Consider the following 16995-nt stretch of genomic DNA (forward strand, 5'->3'; position numbering starts at 1 on the left):
TTTTCTCTTCTCAATTGGTTAAGTCCCAATTTTTCATCTATCAAAAACCCTTCTTTGCCTCTTCCATTCTCAAGCTAAGGTCATTCATTTCTGAAATGCTGAAACTAAGCACCAACTTGCATCAAAAACATTGTACAGGTCCACAATCCCTTATCCAAAATCCTTGGGACCAGTTGCACTTCGAAATTCATAATTTTTCTGATTTCAGAACCCCCCCCCCGCCACCCTCAGATACCAAAAAACACGTATGCTCAAGTTCCTTATTTAACCCTTCTCAGTGCAGTGGAGTTTAGGACCCAGCGGAGCACCAAACCTACGCACATCCTCCCCTATACTTTATATCATCTCTAGGTTACTTATAATATCTAATACAATGTAAATGCTATGTAAATAATTGTTATATTATATTGTTTAGGGAATAATGACAAGAAGAAATTTTATTTCCAACACATTCAATAAAACATAAGAATATACAGCTTCAAACGAACGGAATCAAACACATGGTAAATGACTTATTGGAGTAAATGTAAAATGTCACTGTCACTGTAAAACTTCAGTAACTTGTCTTTCTGTTTATTTAAATCATATACAGTGGTAGTTTCGACACTATTTTCTTCAGTAAGAAGCCGCACAGACACACCACGATCAAGTTTCTGCAATAACTCCACTTTCTGCGTTATTGATAGAGAAGATTCCTTCTCTTTTTCTCATTGTTACCCATAGGTGTATCTGCAGCTCTTTTTGACATTTTCACAGTGAAATTAAACACAAAGTCAACAGTGAACACAAAATATCAGCGAACAGAGAATGCACATGTAACCAATACGAGCGCTGAGCCACAACTGACGTCTGGCGGCCTCTGCTAGTGCTGCCACGTCATAACTGAGTGATGTAAGCTGTTAGCGAAAAAAACTTCGGTTTTTGGATTTCAGAATTTTGGATAAAGGAATGTACACCTGTATTTCCCTTACAGCATTTTCTAAACCTCAAATTTGCTCCAAGTTACTATTCTTTATTCTTTAGGTTGTGTCGTTTTCGGACAAGGTCCAAAAAGTACTACTTTTCCTCCAAACTCTTACTGAGTTTCAACCTTGTTCTCCAATAGAATGCAGGACAACACATCTGTGCTCAGAAAAGAAACAACTGAGGCCAAGACATCTATGATTTAAGGATGTCTATTTAGAACAGAGGTGCAGAGAAATTACCTCAGTCAGAGGGTGGTAAATCTGTGGAATTTGTTGCCATGAGCGGCTGTGGAAGCCAAGTCATTGGGTGTATTTAAGGCAGAGATAGATAGGTTCTTGATTAGCCAGAACATCAAAGGGTATGGGGAGGAGGCAGGGAAGTGGGAATGAATGGAAAAATTGGATCAGCCAATGATTGAATGGTGGAGCAGACTCGATGGGCCGAACAGCCTACTTCTGCTCCTATGTCTTATGAAGTAGTAGCCTTTGCAATACTGTTGAAATGGAGAAAAACAAGAAAGCATAGATCTTATTCCAGAGACAACAAGACTATTAACATCTCAAAAGGCAGTAAGGAGCAAACAGTTCTTCTTGTTTTCAATACTGTACTTAAAGTCTATTTTCTCAACATCATGCTATTTTTGAGACATTGCTCTTTATATATTTTGTTGACCATATTTATCTAAAGCAGTATAAAAACTATTACTGTGAAATACACAATTTTTGTCTTATCAGGATATTAGAGATCTCGTAAAGTCAGCAGTATTTCCTAGCTACATATGCGTTCCTTCTCTCAAAATTTACCTGGGTGTTGATCTATAACTTCAGTACCATTAACCAATGAAAATCACTGCCCAATGCTTAGCTATTATCCCATAATGGCTGTGTATATAAATAGTGCCAAGCTCCAATGATAGCTAGTTGGTGGATCAGCTAGTAACTGGCTGGAAAACAGAAAATTGGTATGTAACCCAAATCATGGACTGTAACGTGATACTGCTTATGATCTGTACTGCAGTTTCATTATTGAACGAGGTGGATAAAAGAACAAAGTTACAGCCAAGTTTGCATTTACTGTGTTAGGAGATACTTCAGGTCATGCAGATGGGAGTTACAAGATTAAGCAAATTGGTAGAGAGAGATGGGTAGCACAATGGTGAATATGTGTGTTTATTAGTCAGGGTTTAATAATGAAGGGAAACTTCTTTCCTTGATGAAAAATTAGGGAAAAAAATGGAGTGATAGGAATTTAGAGTTTGAGTGCTTAAATCACTAAAACTTTGCATAGGTAAAAAGTAATCAATTAATAAATCTAACGGACTGTTAGTTGACTTTTTTTGGGTGGGTGTAAAACAATAGGAACACTGGGCTTCAAGTGTAATAACCTCAGTCAGGGTCCATCTGGAATACTACATTTTGTTTTGGACAAAACATCTCAGGAAGCAGAGAGTGAAGATTTGCCAAAATACTGTCAGGACGTAAAGGATTGAGTCATGAAGATATGTTTATTAATTTTGAGTTTGGAGTGATGTGGGATGATCTAGACACGTGATTAAAATGATAGTGATTCAATTCAAAAAAGAAACAGGAAAGGCGGGGGAGATAATTTTTAAAATCAGTAGCAGTCCACACAGGATTTAAATCAGAGAGCACATTTTCACAGAGTGTATAGAGGTGATCGAGAATTTGCTCCCTTACGGATTGGATGCTCGATCAGTCAAAATGAAAGTAGGTGGAAAGTGTGAAGCACAGAACTACCATGACCTACTTGAACGGAGCAACATGCACAAGGTCTGAAAGTAACAATGTTACTATGAACGAGGTAGCTTTTTTTGATCTCCTTGCCTGGGGCTCTAAATCCAATTATAGCCTGTCATTGCAAATGAGGTTGCATACGCTCAGTAGGAACATTCAATGCCTCAAAGCTGAGATTGTTTGGTTGGTATCCAGCAATGCTAAACTGGGACAGTAAACAGTTGACTATTTGCATGCCTGATGGCATTATTTATTTTCTCCTATTATCATTTGGGATGATAATCTATGGTGTTATTGTTTTCCTTAAAATCTGAGTTCTACATCTGTAAAGTCTGATCTTTCCAAAGCCGGTGCTTAGGTTTCACCTGCTTGCTCATTCAGACTCGTCACATCAGATGACAAGAACAGGCACCAGTCCATAATCAGGATCATACAGAGCGGACATTCGGACATTCCAAGAGTTTGCACACTTTTTTAGAAAGTAAATTTAAAGCAAATGCAATATTTAATTTGAACACAAAAGCATACAGCAATGTCACTTTAGATGACAAACCACAAACTATCCATTGAAGTACATACCTCATGCTCTAGAAACAATGCTTTCAGTTGTCCCCTTGACCAGTAGTCCAATGCATAGGCCAGAAGCTTCATTGACAGTGTATTAACTCGCAGGAAGTTGCCAACAAAAACAACTCTGTTTATTTTCTGCAAGCAACAGAAGCACAAAGGGATGAAACATTGGGTTTGATTCCTAGATTGTAATATTATAACCCTGAAGTTGTATGTTTGAATGATCCTTTACAGATACACTGATTCCTGACCAAAAAAAATGTTGAGAGCGGATTAAGGAGGCAAGAAACATTGCTTCTAAAGGGTTAAACTTTTGAAATAAACATTTGTGTTATCTCAGAGAACAGAACTGCTGCTGCCTGTCCTGCTGAGTTCCTCCAGCATTTTGTGTGTATCATCTCAGTTTGCAGTTAAAATCATGTGGTCATTACAGTTGATCACAGCGAACATCACAAGTTGTATGATTTTTAATGAATGCTTTTCAGGATGTTGCTTCAGGACTTAACTGAAGTTAAGCACCAGTGGTACAAATAAAAGTGCATTTATGCCAACTGAACACAAGTTTAGCTGAACCATTTTCTGATATTTCTTCACCATGCTTTAAAGTAAAGTTAGATTCAAACTGTAATACATAGGTCTCCAACAATATCATCAAACAATCCTGAAAAACAGGCTTTTGAAGGCTGGCATTTATTGAAGCTAGTATTAAAAACTGGGAAATATAAGGTACACCTTCTGATGAATGATTTTCACCTGCTTTGTTGTTTTCTTTCTAACTTAAACTACAATATTAATAATAACTTGCATCTTATGTTACAGTTTATAAAATTCTTTGGGCTTTTTCAAAAACCAGTACATGTAGATATGATAATGTAATGCCAAATCGATATAGAATTAGGTAACTTGATTTGGAAAGTAATGGCTGCACTGAGTAAGCTGAGGATTTCTTGAAATCTTCAGAAGATGCAAAGTCTCTGCACCTTCATAGCCCTGTACAATGCTGCTTGATTTTCATGTCACAAGGCAGCACTGTAAAGAAGCCGAAAGTATAGAGAATCTATGATCTTTTCACAGCTTTTGACCACCATTGTGGCTTTCAGAAAAAAATTTCTTCTTTGTGTGATGTACAGATATTCCTATCTGAAAATATTAAGATTTAATATCCATTTGGAAACCTTAGCCAAGTCAGAAGGTTTTGCACTTAAGCCTCGATTCAAGACCTGAGTGACAATCCTTGCCGTTGTTCCAGTGCAGTATGGTGGGGTGATGTTGCATTGTTTGGAGGAAACAGTATAAGTGGATGGCGAAGCTGTCGCTGCAAAAAGATTTATCGAGATCTACTGACACCTTGGCCAATATTCTTAATTAATAGTCGGGGGGGGGGGCAAAAAAAGAATTTGCCTACCCTAAACAACCCAATCTACTGTGCAAACTCCACTAGGTGGTGGCCATTTGTCTGAATCATGTTTATCAGACCTACACCAGTCTTCTCAATCACAGGCACTTATAAGATGGTGCCGGAAAGTGGTGAGAAACTCTGCATGCCTTCTGAAGGGAATCATCAAATATTCCTGTTCAGGACTACTACAGCTGACATCTGCAGTCATGGCCATGGATACTTCCGTAAGCAACATCACTTTAAGATGTTTAAAATATCTATCAATCCTCAAAATTGGCATTTCTCAGACTTTAGATTCAGGCTGCAAGTGCAGTTTTCCTTTAAGATAAAGGGAACAGGGAAAGCACACTGGACTGCAAGTGAGATTGAAATGCAAGGCCCTTAGGCTTCCACTTCTGACTATCTTGGTGGCAAATGCAGTCTCTGGAAAATAAAATTGAAGACCTCAGAGCAAGATTGCGGTACCAGATACTGCTGTGTACTTTGCTTCATAGAAACACGGCTCATCCCTACCATTTCAGATACAGCACTGCAGCTTGAGAGCTCCACCATCCACCGTATTGTCAGAACAGCTGAGTCTCTTAAAGGTAAAAGGTAGAAAGGGTGGAGTATACTTCATGATTAACTCATCATAGTTCATGGTTGTGGCAGTTCTGTCTCATCTAGCGGGCAAGTTTCTTCCATTTTATCTGCCAAGGGAGTTTTCTGCCATCATCCTGGTAGTGTTGCACATTCCACTCTAGGCCAGCATCAAGCAGGCACTGGAGGACCTGAGCATTGTGATCAGCAGTCATGAAACAGCACACCCGGATGCCTTCATGATCAATGTGGGGGACTTCAACCAGGACAGCTTGAAGACCAATTACCACCTGTGGAAACAGAGGAGCTAACACACTTGAGCACTGTTACACCACCATCAAGAATACTTATGGTGACATCCCACACCTGCACTTTGGCAGTCCAGTCACCTGGTTGTCTCTCTCAGTCTCTGCGTACAGGCAGAGACGGAGGGCTGCATCATCAGCAGATATGGTCAAGCGAGGTGGAGGAGTGCTTAAAAGACTACTTTGAATCGGCGAACTGGACAATATTCAGGGATTCATCTTTGAATCTGAACGAATATGCCACAGTTGTCACCAACTTCAAGACCTGTGTGGATGAACCAGGAGATTCGCCGCCTACTGTGGGCTAGATCTGTGGCATTCAAGACTGATGATCCAGAACTATACAAATCCAGGTACAACTTACAGAAAGCTAGTTTAAGAGTGAAGAAACAATTCCGATTGAAGTGAGAGACAAAAATCAGATGCAGCTCAGCATTCAACACCATTGTATCCTCAGCACTAATCAACAGGCTTCAAAACCTGTGACTTAGTACCACCCTCTGCAACTGGACCCTTCACTTCCTCACTGGGAGATCACAGTCAGTGCAGGTCAGAAATAACATCTGTCCTCGCTGACAATCAACACTGGTGTATCTCCAAGGATGGGAGGTAGCAAGTAGCCCATTGCTCTACTCTCTACACCCATGACTGTGTAGCTCGGCACAGCTCAAACACCATCAATAAATTTGCCAATGACACAACTATCGGTAATGAGGAGTAGTACAAGAGCGAGACAGATCAGTTGGTTGAGAGGTGTTGCAACAACCACCTTGCACTCAACAATAGTAAGACCAAGGAAAAGACTGTGGACTCCAGGGAGAAAGTTAAGGGAACACATACCTGTCTTCATCAAGGGCTCAGGAGCAGAAAGGGTGAGCAATTTCAAGTTCCTGGGTGTCAACATTTATGAAGATCTATTCTGGGCCCTACATTTTGATGCAATTACATAAAAGGCACAACAGTGGCTGTATTTCATTGAGAATTTGAGATTTAGTATGTCAATAAAGACTACCAAATTTCTACAGATTGGAAAGCATTCTAATTGTTTGTATCACTGTCTGGTACAGAGGGACCACTGCACAGGATCGAGAAAGGCTTCAGAAGGTTGCAAATTCAGCCAGCTTCATAATGGGCACTAGCCTCCCCAGCATTGAGAACATCTTCAAAAAGGCACTTTTATATTTTTATGTATTGCACTGAATTGTTGCTGCAAAAAACACATTCACAACATGGCATGATTCTGATTCTAAAATGGCAATTAGTTGATCATTCATCTCATTATCCTGATGGGATCATGCTAAATATGAAGCTCCTACCTGTGTTCATCTACTTAATTATGGAGATTGACTTGAGTGATTTATTTTTAGGAATTTGGTGAAGAATGTAATGTTGACCTACATTTAAAGTATTAGTGAATGAACATAAATGTATTCACATATTTCTGACCAAATTTACACCATCCACATCGAGATTCTTATTTCATAAGATATGCAGACATTGCATTGATTTAAAGAAACAAAATTTATTATTCTCTTGAATGCATGAACAAAGTAGGCATATATCAAAAATAATGTTAACAGATCTGGTGGTACTTCTGCTGGTGACCTTTCTGAAACAGGAACTACAACAAGGTGACTGAAGTTTCATCTGCGCAATACTCAAATGTCTACTTTTTAAATCACTGATTGAACGCATAATTATGAAATTGATAAACCAGGTACCCATTATGTGATACGATATGATCTCTAAAAATCCCTTTCTCTCTTGAAGAAATTAGCAGGCACGAAATGGGGAGCTAATGCTCACACACTTAGATCAACTGCCCTAGCACTCTGCTATGCACCTGCAGAATATTGTGCACCTGTGTGGGGCAGATCAGCCCATGCGAAGAAAATAGACCGGTTGCTTAACAAAGCCTGCCAAATAATCACAGGCACACTACGCCCCATACCCACTAACATCATTTACAGACTTGCAGGCATTGCTCCCCCAGAGATCCAAAGACACACTACAACAAAAATTGAAAAAGGTAAACAGAACTCGGATCCACGGCACCCACTACACCATCATGTGCCAGTTTCCAACTGCCTAAAACCGAGGAAAAGCTTTGCTACAGTGGAGGAACTACCGCACGGAACATCACCCCAAACATACAGGATTGACCTCTGGCAACAAACAGAAGCCAGAACCCCACCAAACAATACAGTGCAAGACTCCATAGAAATGTTGCCAGATGGGGCACTGCTTGACAGACAGAAGGGGTGCACTCTCAACAGAGCGAGAGCGGGAGTTTGTAGGACGGGAGACAATATGGTGAAGTGGGGTTTAAGGACCAGCAAATCCTGTGAGTGTGGTGAAAGGGTGCAGAACATTGAACACGTTCCGTGCAATTGCCCACTTTCACCTGATTTAACTGACACTGACCTGCTCAACATCAACCAAACAACACTAGAGTGGCTGGCTGTCTGGTGTGACAAGCTACGATGATGATGATCTCTAAAAATACTACTCAATTTTGTAATGTGGTCATTTTTGAACAAATTAAGCAGTCCCAAATTAGCAACAGATAAAACATGCAGCTTTTTGATATTGTGACAATTTTAACTGAGTTAATACGTAAAATGCAACTTAGTCTGAACTTGCATTAAATTTATCTTAAGTCAGAAGCACCATTTAAAAATGTTTTCAATCTCCAGTAAAATATGGATCTATTCAATAGTTCATTAAAATATCCTACAAATTCAGTAGTTATTACGTCAATAGAGCTCTGATTATCTGATTCCCAAGAAAGTATAACCTAAAATATGTAAAATTTGTTACCACTTAATCAGTAGTAAACAGTCATAAATGATGGGTAATGAAGAAATTGCTCTAATAAATTACAATTGTAAGTCCAAAGCTGTAATCAGTTTATGGCGATCAACAACAAGTTGTAGTAAACATAGAGAAAAGCCAGAGGCCAAAAACTCTACTCCTATCAGTTCTGTATACAAATAGGAACCTCAACATCAGAATAACAATTCATTATGATATGTAAAGTTTAGGAGAATGATTGAATGGCTAAAAGGTTACCTTTATGATCTTATTAAAGGAACTTATCCACTGCTTCAAAACAACACCAAAGGGCCAAGCTCAAAGTTAATGTTAAAAATAATTTCCACATTAAAACTAAACAAGATTAAGTTGATTATTTTCTCAATTAACTATGGTGCCTCTTGTTTCTGGGGACTTCATGGAAATAACCAGTAAACTATCCTCTACAAAACATTAGTGATAGCCACTATACCTCATTCAGCGCACACATTCGTGCAATGGATCCAATGTTGTTTGTGATGGTGACCAAGGTAGCTCTTGCTAGGTCTTCTTTGCTAACTAGATCACGTTTCTCTCTGCAAATCATGTTGCCAAAGCTACAAGGAAATAAAAAAGAAATAAATATTACTCACTCAAAACAAACTCACATTTGGTACTGACCATAATAATTTTAAATAAAGTGAACCAGTCCATCTCTTCATCAATCTCAAACTCTTTTGTTTTGGGTTCACTGTGAAACCTTTTGAGAACTATAATTGGAAACTTCTGCCACCACTACACGAAATCCATTTGTCATTTTGTTTTTATCTCAAAACTTGACAAATTGAGATAAAATCTGAAATTGCTGAGTACCCTTATGGATAAAACTGATAATGAACGCTGAGTTGAAATGTACTGAAATATGCCTTTTGCCCTTGTTTTATACTACATTTTTGCTCTTTTTTTTGTTGCAATTTGTGCAATTAGGAGGATTGATGTTTTCTTCGAACGGATTGGTTTCAGAGCTCTTCTTCTTTGTTTCGTGGCTGTCTGTGAGGAAAATGTATTTCAGGGTTGTATACTGCATACATACTTTGATAATAAAAGTACTTTGAATCTTTGATCATTATATATGTACCAGCCTGAGAAAGCCTGGAAGCAGTATCTTGAACTGTGGGGTTGTCTCAGCTTGAGTGAATGTTGTCCTAAACTAACAGGTATTTCTTTGGGGATTATTGATGAATGATCATATTGGAAAAATGCCAGAAGAGGTGAAGAGGACAGCTTTAGCACTTCACCAACCACTCTTGTTACTGGATGAGCACAAATTCAATCCTTCAGCTCCATACAGTTCTGCTGCACAAGGAGAAAATCAGGGTGTTTTTTTTAAATACAAGGGAACTTAATCCACATGACCCATAGGTATAATCACAAGAAATCAAAAACAATAAGAACAGCTTTATTTCAAAAGAGCAAACTCTTCTCTCCCTTCTCTTTGTTCTCTTCTTGCTGCTGCCTTCAGGTAGAAGGTATAGTGCCTCAGGACTGGCACCATAAGTCTCAAGGACAATAACTACCCCTCAATCATCAGACTCTTGAACCTGTTTCTATTCTATTTCTGGTGTTCCCACAACCAATTATTTCACTTTAAGGATTCTATAGCTTGTCATGCTCTAATTATTTATTGCTATTTATTTATATTTGAATTTGCAGTTTGTTGTTCATGGTGACACGTACATACCATGATAATAAATTTTACTATGAACTTTGAAGTTTGAAGTTATTTATTCTTCAGATCATTTTCTTAATTACAGCAGTCACTGTTTGTGGCTAACAAAACTGATAGATCTTTGATAATGAGAAGGAGCAGGTTCTCTCACCAACAAGGGCTGTAAGAATGGGTCAAGGGTTTAAAAGTAATTGGTCAAAGGATCAAAGAGCAGATGAGATATTTTTACAAAAAAAATGTTTGACTTCTCAAATTCACTGCTTAAAGGAATGGTAAAAACAGGAACATGCAATGTATTCAAAAACTAGACAGATGAACATAAAGTACAGAGCACAAAGGCCATGGACAAACAGCCAAAAATCAAAAGATGAGATAGCCCTTCTATAGCATGTAAAGGCAGAGATTACTGGCCTACATCTATGCTGTAAACTTTTCAGTCCCTGATGCAATACTCAGACTAGTTAATAAAATGTGGGCATCTACTGTAACATTGTAAGCTGGTGTACATACTCTTCAAACAGACATTGATTTTCCATTTTAATTAAAAGCTTATTTAGTAAGTATTACTGCACTCCATCTTGTATTTCTCCCTGCAGGCATAATGGTAGTGAAGTGTTTTTCAAAGTATTTTTATGGTAATGACCATGCATTGTAAACATTCCAGGCAATTAGTAGGAAAAACAGAAGAACAAAAAAAATGGTAACACACACATACACACAAGGTGCTGGAGGAACTCAGCAGATCAGGCAGTATCAAGGAAAAGAATACAGTTGATGTTTCAGGCTGAAACCCTTCTGCATTTTGTGTGTGTTGCTTGGATTTCCAGCACCTGCTGATTTTCTATTGTTTGTGAAAAGAAGGTAAATTGGTTTATTATTGTCATATGTACTGAGGTTCAGTAAGAAAATTGTCCTGCACACTGCTCAAATTAATTACAACAGTCCATTGAGGTAGTATGAGGTAAAACAGTAATCGAGAGCAGAATTAATGGATGCATTGGTTTATTACTGGCACATGTACCTAGGCAACAATGAAAAAGCTTGCCTGGAGTAACACTCATATGGATCAATTAATTACAACGACACATTGAGTTAGCACAAAGTAAAATAATAACAGGGTGCAGAATAAAGTACTATGGTACAGAGAAAGTGCAGTGTAGGTAGATGCAAAGTTCAAGATCACAATCAGGTAAATTCTAAGATCAAGAGTCTATCTTATCATAGTAGGGAAACATTCAACAGTCTCATCACAGTGAAATAGATGCTGTCCTTGAGCCTGGTGGTATACGCTTTTAGACATTTGTATCTCCTGCCCAATGGAAGAGGGAAATGAGAAAATGACTTGGGTGGGATCTTTGATTATGCTAGCTGCTTCAATAAGGCAGTGACAAGTGCAGACAGAATCCATGGAGGGGAGGTAGGTTTCCATGATTATGCTGAGCAGTATCCACAACCCTCTATAGTTTCTTGTGGTCACAGGCAGAGCAGTTGCCTTACCAAGCTGTAACGCGTTCAGACAGGATACTTTCTATGGTGCATCAGTAAAAATTGATGAGGATCAAAGGGAAGAGGAAGAGACAAAATAAATAAATATCCAACTGTTTGCTCACAGGTCTCCGGAGGACTTTGTTGCCTCTTTTCCCACATTAAAGGCATAATGTTCTTTACAGCACTGTCTGTTTTTCTGAATGAAGTGTAAAATATTAAAGCTATACTGCTGCGGGAGCGATCAAAAGATTAAATTAAATCATTTACAATAAAACAATTTGCACCATCATTTGTTCCTACCTGGAAGCCACTGCCCATCCTGGCAAACCAAATCGCTCGTAGTCCCCTCCATAGATATCCCGGACTAGTTTGTCAGCCATTGTGCTGTCACCTTTGGAGGCCATTTCAAGAGCTTCATCGAAAGTCTCGCAACCTGTAAGCAAACAGCAGAGGCCCAGGAAGGTTCCACCTCCTAAACTAAAAGAAATATAAAAAAATAATTAACAACCAATGCAAGACTAGCTATTTTAGGATTATTAAACTGAACATTTGAAAGTAAGTAGCCTCCTTTCATATATCTGTTGCTTCTTCACTCAGATGAGATGAGCAAGGCCTTTAAACAAACTGGCTTTGGCAACCTCCATACTTTGAGAGAGACATCATGCAGTTTGAGACTACAGTGATGAGGGTCAGAGCCACAATGTTGCTGGATTTTTCAAGGCAGCTTAGTGAACTAACTGCAACTCTGTACAACTGCTCTTACACCAAAGTATGTGCACTCCAGTGATGTAGGATGATAAGTTTAATTGGGTTAAAACATTGAATTCTCATAATTATTGACACCTTACCTGGTTCCAGTTACTCTTTTATAATGGTCCTTTGAGTAAACAGCTAATATGCTGACTCCTGAACCAATGTTCACCACGAGCAAAGGGTAGGGGTCATCAAGGTTGAAAGGCATCTTCTGGCATTTCTCAGGATCAGAGGCATTCTCAAAGTAGTAACATTCTGCCTGGCCATTAAAGCTGAGAGAGTCAATGTGCAAAAGGCCATTAACCAGGCAGTCCAGTTCATCCAGTTTGTGTAACTGCAGATTACCAATCTGAAAGGAATTGAGTTCATTAGTTGCTCTGGAAAACAGATCCAGTATATTTACTTGATTATAATTGATAACAAAACACTGAAGTTCTACCATCCCATTGTTCACTTTTATGACCGATGCTTGGCAGAAATGATATGTAACAGCAAGTAAATTTCTGGCAAACCTTACAGTTCTGTTCGGTAAACGACAATTAGTAGTAAGGCACAATGTTTGTTACCATACATGAAAACAAATGTTGAAGACCGTTTGGCTGTAGTTGGCCCCATCTACTTCTGGCTGCTTCTTATAAAATTGAGTGTGAGGGAAAAGAAATACAAATTGAAACAAACAACTTGAGTACACCTCCCAGACCAGTTGTAACTGCACTTTAAGAATGAAGGAAGAAAATGCAGGAAACATTAACCTAATTAAAACAGCATCAAGGGAAAAGGAGTTAAGCTGATACCTTTACAAACCTGAAAAGTTAAGACAATAAACATGTTTAATCTTACAGAGACTGGGAGTGGTGAAAAGAACAAAGTGAATATGAGCAATAGGGTGGAGACCAAGAAAGAATGAATGTCAAATAGCAGCTAAGAGAAGCTGAGAGCACTGATGAAGGGTCTCGGCACGACATTTCAGCTGTTTATCTCTGTCCATTGTTGCTGCATGACTTGCTGAGTTCTTCCACCATTTTATGTGCCGCTCAAGACTTCCAGCACATGCAGTCCATTTTGTATATCTGAGGGAAAGTGACAATGACTTGGTAATTACACCTGATTTGCCTCAGGTGTAACTATGAGGGAGATGAATGAGACAGGAGAGAAAGAAAAAAAAACAATGTTGAAACTTTGACATACTGAGCAGATGTTGGAAATATAAAATGACAGCTTGTTGGAAATGCCAAGTGGATCAGGCTGCACCTGTGTACAGAGTAAAACATAACGCTACAGATTGGTGACCTTGCAATAACCCTGATTTACTTTGCACAAGCTGGAAATGCTACTTTCCAAGGGCTGTAACACATCAATTTCAGATAACCACCCTTTCCAATCTGTATCAAAACTAACCAGTTCTGATGCAAAGTCATCAACCTGCAATCTTAATTCCATATTTCCCTCTCATCTTCTCTCTACTACCCCTCCAGATAGGTCAGTTGGCATTAACAGGCAATCACGATCCTCTCAGTCAGCATTAACCACGCACATCATTCAATCTCTTGGTCTCGTTAACAATGAGATTCCCTCATCCCTCCCCTGCAATTTAAAACATGCTAATAGTTTGCGTTTTTCTCAGTTCTAATGGAAGGTCATCAAAGCATTAATGCTGATTTTTCTTCACAAATGCTGCCTGATCTGCTGAGCATTTCCAGCAGTTTCTGGATTTATTACAGACTGCTAGCTTCTGCAGGGTTGTGCTTTTGCTTTTTTTGGTATTTAAGAATGCCGAAGGGTCTTGGCCCAAAACGTTGACTGTTTGTTCATTTCCATAGATGCTGCCTGCCTGACTGGCTGAGTTCCTCCAGCAATCTGTGTGTGTTGCTTTAAGAATGCTGCCTGCTTTTGGAGATCAGCTAAAAATACAAAATAGAGAATCTGCCTTGTGTACATTTCATCAGAATCACTTGTGTTGGTGGTGCAGGTATAAATATACTATATATCACTCTGTGATTGAGCACAGTTACATAAACAAATATGGGAAGAATTTGGCTTCAGTTGACACTTAGTTCAATAATCTAAAATTCTCTAATAATTAACACTTGCATCAGTACCTAAACTGTAATCACTCCAACACCATCCTGGTGTTATACAACTTAAATTGCAATGCATTAATTTGTGTCCTGAGTAAGCAAGAACCAAATCCATGCTGTAATGCTGACAGCTATTGGTACAAAACAATTCCCTTTGAAGCACCAACCTGGATTACAAGGCAGCTTCAAACGTAGAAACCAAAAGTTGTCTTACTTTGGTAATCACACAAAAGCCAAAAATAAAACAGGAAATAATAAGAATAATCACCCAGAACTAGAACTGAAATAGAGAGTTGTTGTGAGGGAGGATGTGGATGTGGATACAATGAATGTGGAAAGGGAATGCTTTAATTTGCAACATAGGTAGCTGAAGACGTGGCTTCTAACATCATTAAAGAGATACAGAAAAGGTTACAGTCACTTGAATAAGTTGACTCGGGGAGGAGGAAGGCTCGGAGGAAAGAGCTGGGTAGATTAGAGAATGTGAGAGGGTTGAATGTTCTGAGCAGGTTAAGTATTAAGGATGAGGATTTTAATTTGGGTAGTGTTTGGGGATTGAAAGTTAGGTGCAAGGTGGAAGGGAGAAAGTGATAAATGAACCAGACCTGGAGGGGATAGATACTGATAATAGTGTTTGGACAGGATGAGATTTATCGAGGCTGAGGACAAAGCACTGCTACTCACTATTCAGAACTAAAATAGCACCTATTTCTGTACCAAAACAACTTTCTCCAAGGTATGCTACAGTAGAACTACATATTATCTGAAGCATACTACCTTACTTCAGTTCCAAATGAGAATTCACTGGAGGCTGTGAATCAGAGCTGCATAAAATACCTCCATCTGTGCAGAAAAGCATTTTGCAACCTCCCGCATTCAGAGTGAGTTATAATTACCTTTCATAATGTCAGAACTGCATGCATAATGTTCCTACTGTGCATCATGGGACAATTCTAACATCCTATAAACTGGATTACAACCAGCTATGCTCTGAAAGTAGACAGTCTTTGCAGCCAATGTTTTGCAGTCACTTTAACTGACTACTTATGAGCTCAGACATTAAGTCTAATTTGCGGTGCAACAGGAGGGAATACTAAACAAATTGAGATTAGATTTTAAAGGCTTGCAGGATGTGTAATAGTACGTCACTGAAAAGTGGCAGAGAATCAGTTTCATGCTGTAGTAGCACTGACTAACGCAGGCATTCTTCTAGCACGACTCTCTGCTGGCATTGTGGAAACAACAGATCTACTTTTGCGCCTTCTACAATTTTGAGGTTTCTACAAAAATAGTGTTAAAAAATTGCAGTAAGTCTATTGCACATAATACATTTAACATCATTCACCATTTAATTTTCTAATTTTTGTTCCATTTCTGCCCTGTGGTCACCAGTTCTGTAGTGTGACAGTTGGCAATATTATCTCTGCATTCAAGTGATCATTTACAAAGGCTCAAATCTTAAAGAGCATCACCAAACGTTTACCGGATAGACATCCTGAATATTCCACATCCACAAAATGGGATAGAGATGGAATTGGGGCAATTAGATTATTTTTTCCCTTTATCCTTGGAAATAATATGCTTTTCATTGGATAAGAATAGTTTTGTGGAGGACATCATTAATATGTTATTACCGTACGAAATTCTTCTTCAAATTTATAAGCACCACCTCCAGTCGCACAAAGCACTGTGTGTAGTGTTGAAAAGTTCTTGTCTCTCCCCATCTGAATGAAGGTAGGTAGGTCATGCGTCGGAAATCGAATAAAGTGCAGGTTTCCTTTGCGGCCACAAAGCGTCAAGTCTTTGAGCTCAAGGTGCACATCTCGGATGCCCGTAGACCCATAGGCGACATTTGACACCAAATACTTGCGAATACTTTTCAGGCTCTCCACCTCCTCTTCTTCTTCCTCAGCTGTGATATCAATTGGCTCAAAATAAACCAGCTTCACCAGAGTCCCACCAATATCCATTCCAAACCAGGGGAATGCTGAAAAAGAACAGTAAAATATGTAAGAAAAACAAATGAGATTCAAAAAAAAAAGCACTAATGTACAACAGAAAGGAAAAAAATGGCTGCTAAAAACACTTATTCATCATTCAGTTGGGGCTTTATTCATGGGTTTTTAGTCTCCTTTAAATACATTTTATTTAGATTAATATAATTAACAATCTTTCAGCCATCTTTAAACCTGGCTTGGTTTGCTACATTCAATATTTAGAAGGTTTTAAAATGGCTAAAAATTGAAAAAGAGTCCTTTTTCTTTAAACGTATATTGTACAGAATTCTACCGTGTTCATTTTTAAAAGAATATACCTGTCCTTCCCTTCTCCCATAAATGCAACTTTCAGTGAATGATTGATATCTAAAATTAATAATACTCGTGTCTTGATACATTCAACAATAATTTCATATATAGAACAAAACATTTACACAAGCTTGAAAAGAGATTCACTGATCAAAGGATGAACCAAATGTGACCATAGAATAAACAGAAGCAATAAAAAACAGATATACTATGAACACTTAGCAGTCGGACAGCATTTGTGGGGAAAAGAAGTTTAATATTTCAGGTCAAAGATC

General features: G+C 38.6%; 1 protein-coding gene across 3 annotated transcripts in view; it reads right to left on the reverse strand.

The window, feature by feature from the left end:
- LOC140200398 (pantothenate kinase 3) overlaps positions 1 to 16995 on the reverse strand; it is a 45764-nt gene that overhangs the window by 10158 nt on the left and 18611 nt on the right. For 2 of the 3 annotated variants that reach the window (XM_072263672.1, XM_072263673.1), the window contains exons 2-6: positions 16049 to 16401; positions 12432 to 12685; positions 11884 to 12060; positions 8860 to 8983; positions 3300 to 3425 (exon numbers count right to left, since the gene is read on the reverse strand). In XM_072263672.1, coding sequence (XP_072119773.1) covers positions 3300 to 3425; positions 8860 to 8983; positions 11884 to 12060; positions 12432 to 12685; positions 16049 to 16401 — 1034 coding nt within the window. Of the gene's footprint in view, positions 1 to 3299; positions 3426 to 8859; positions 8984 to 11883; positions 12061 to 12431; positions 12686 to 16048; positions 16402 to 16995 lie in introns of those variants that run through there. The other variant, XM_072263674.1, reaches the window with a different exon arrangement.

Source organism: Mobula birostris, chromosome 7 (genome assembly GCF_030028105.1).
Source record: "Mobula birostris isolate sMobBir1 chromosome 7, sMobBir1.hap1, whole genome shotgun sequence".
NCBI classification, from domain to species: Eukaryota; Metazoa; Chordata; class Chondrichthyes; order Myliobatiformes; family Myliobatidae; genus Mobula; species Mobula birostris.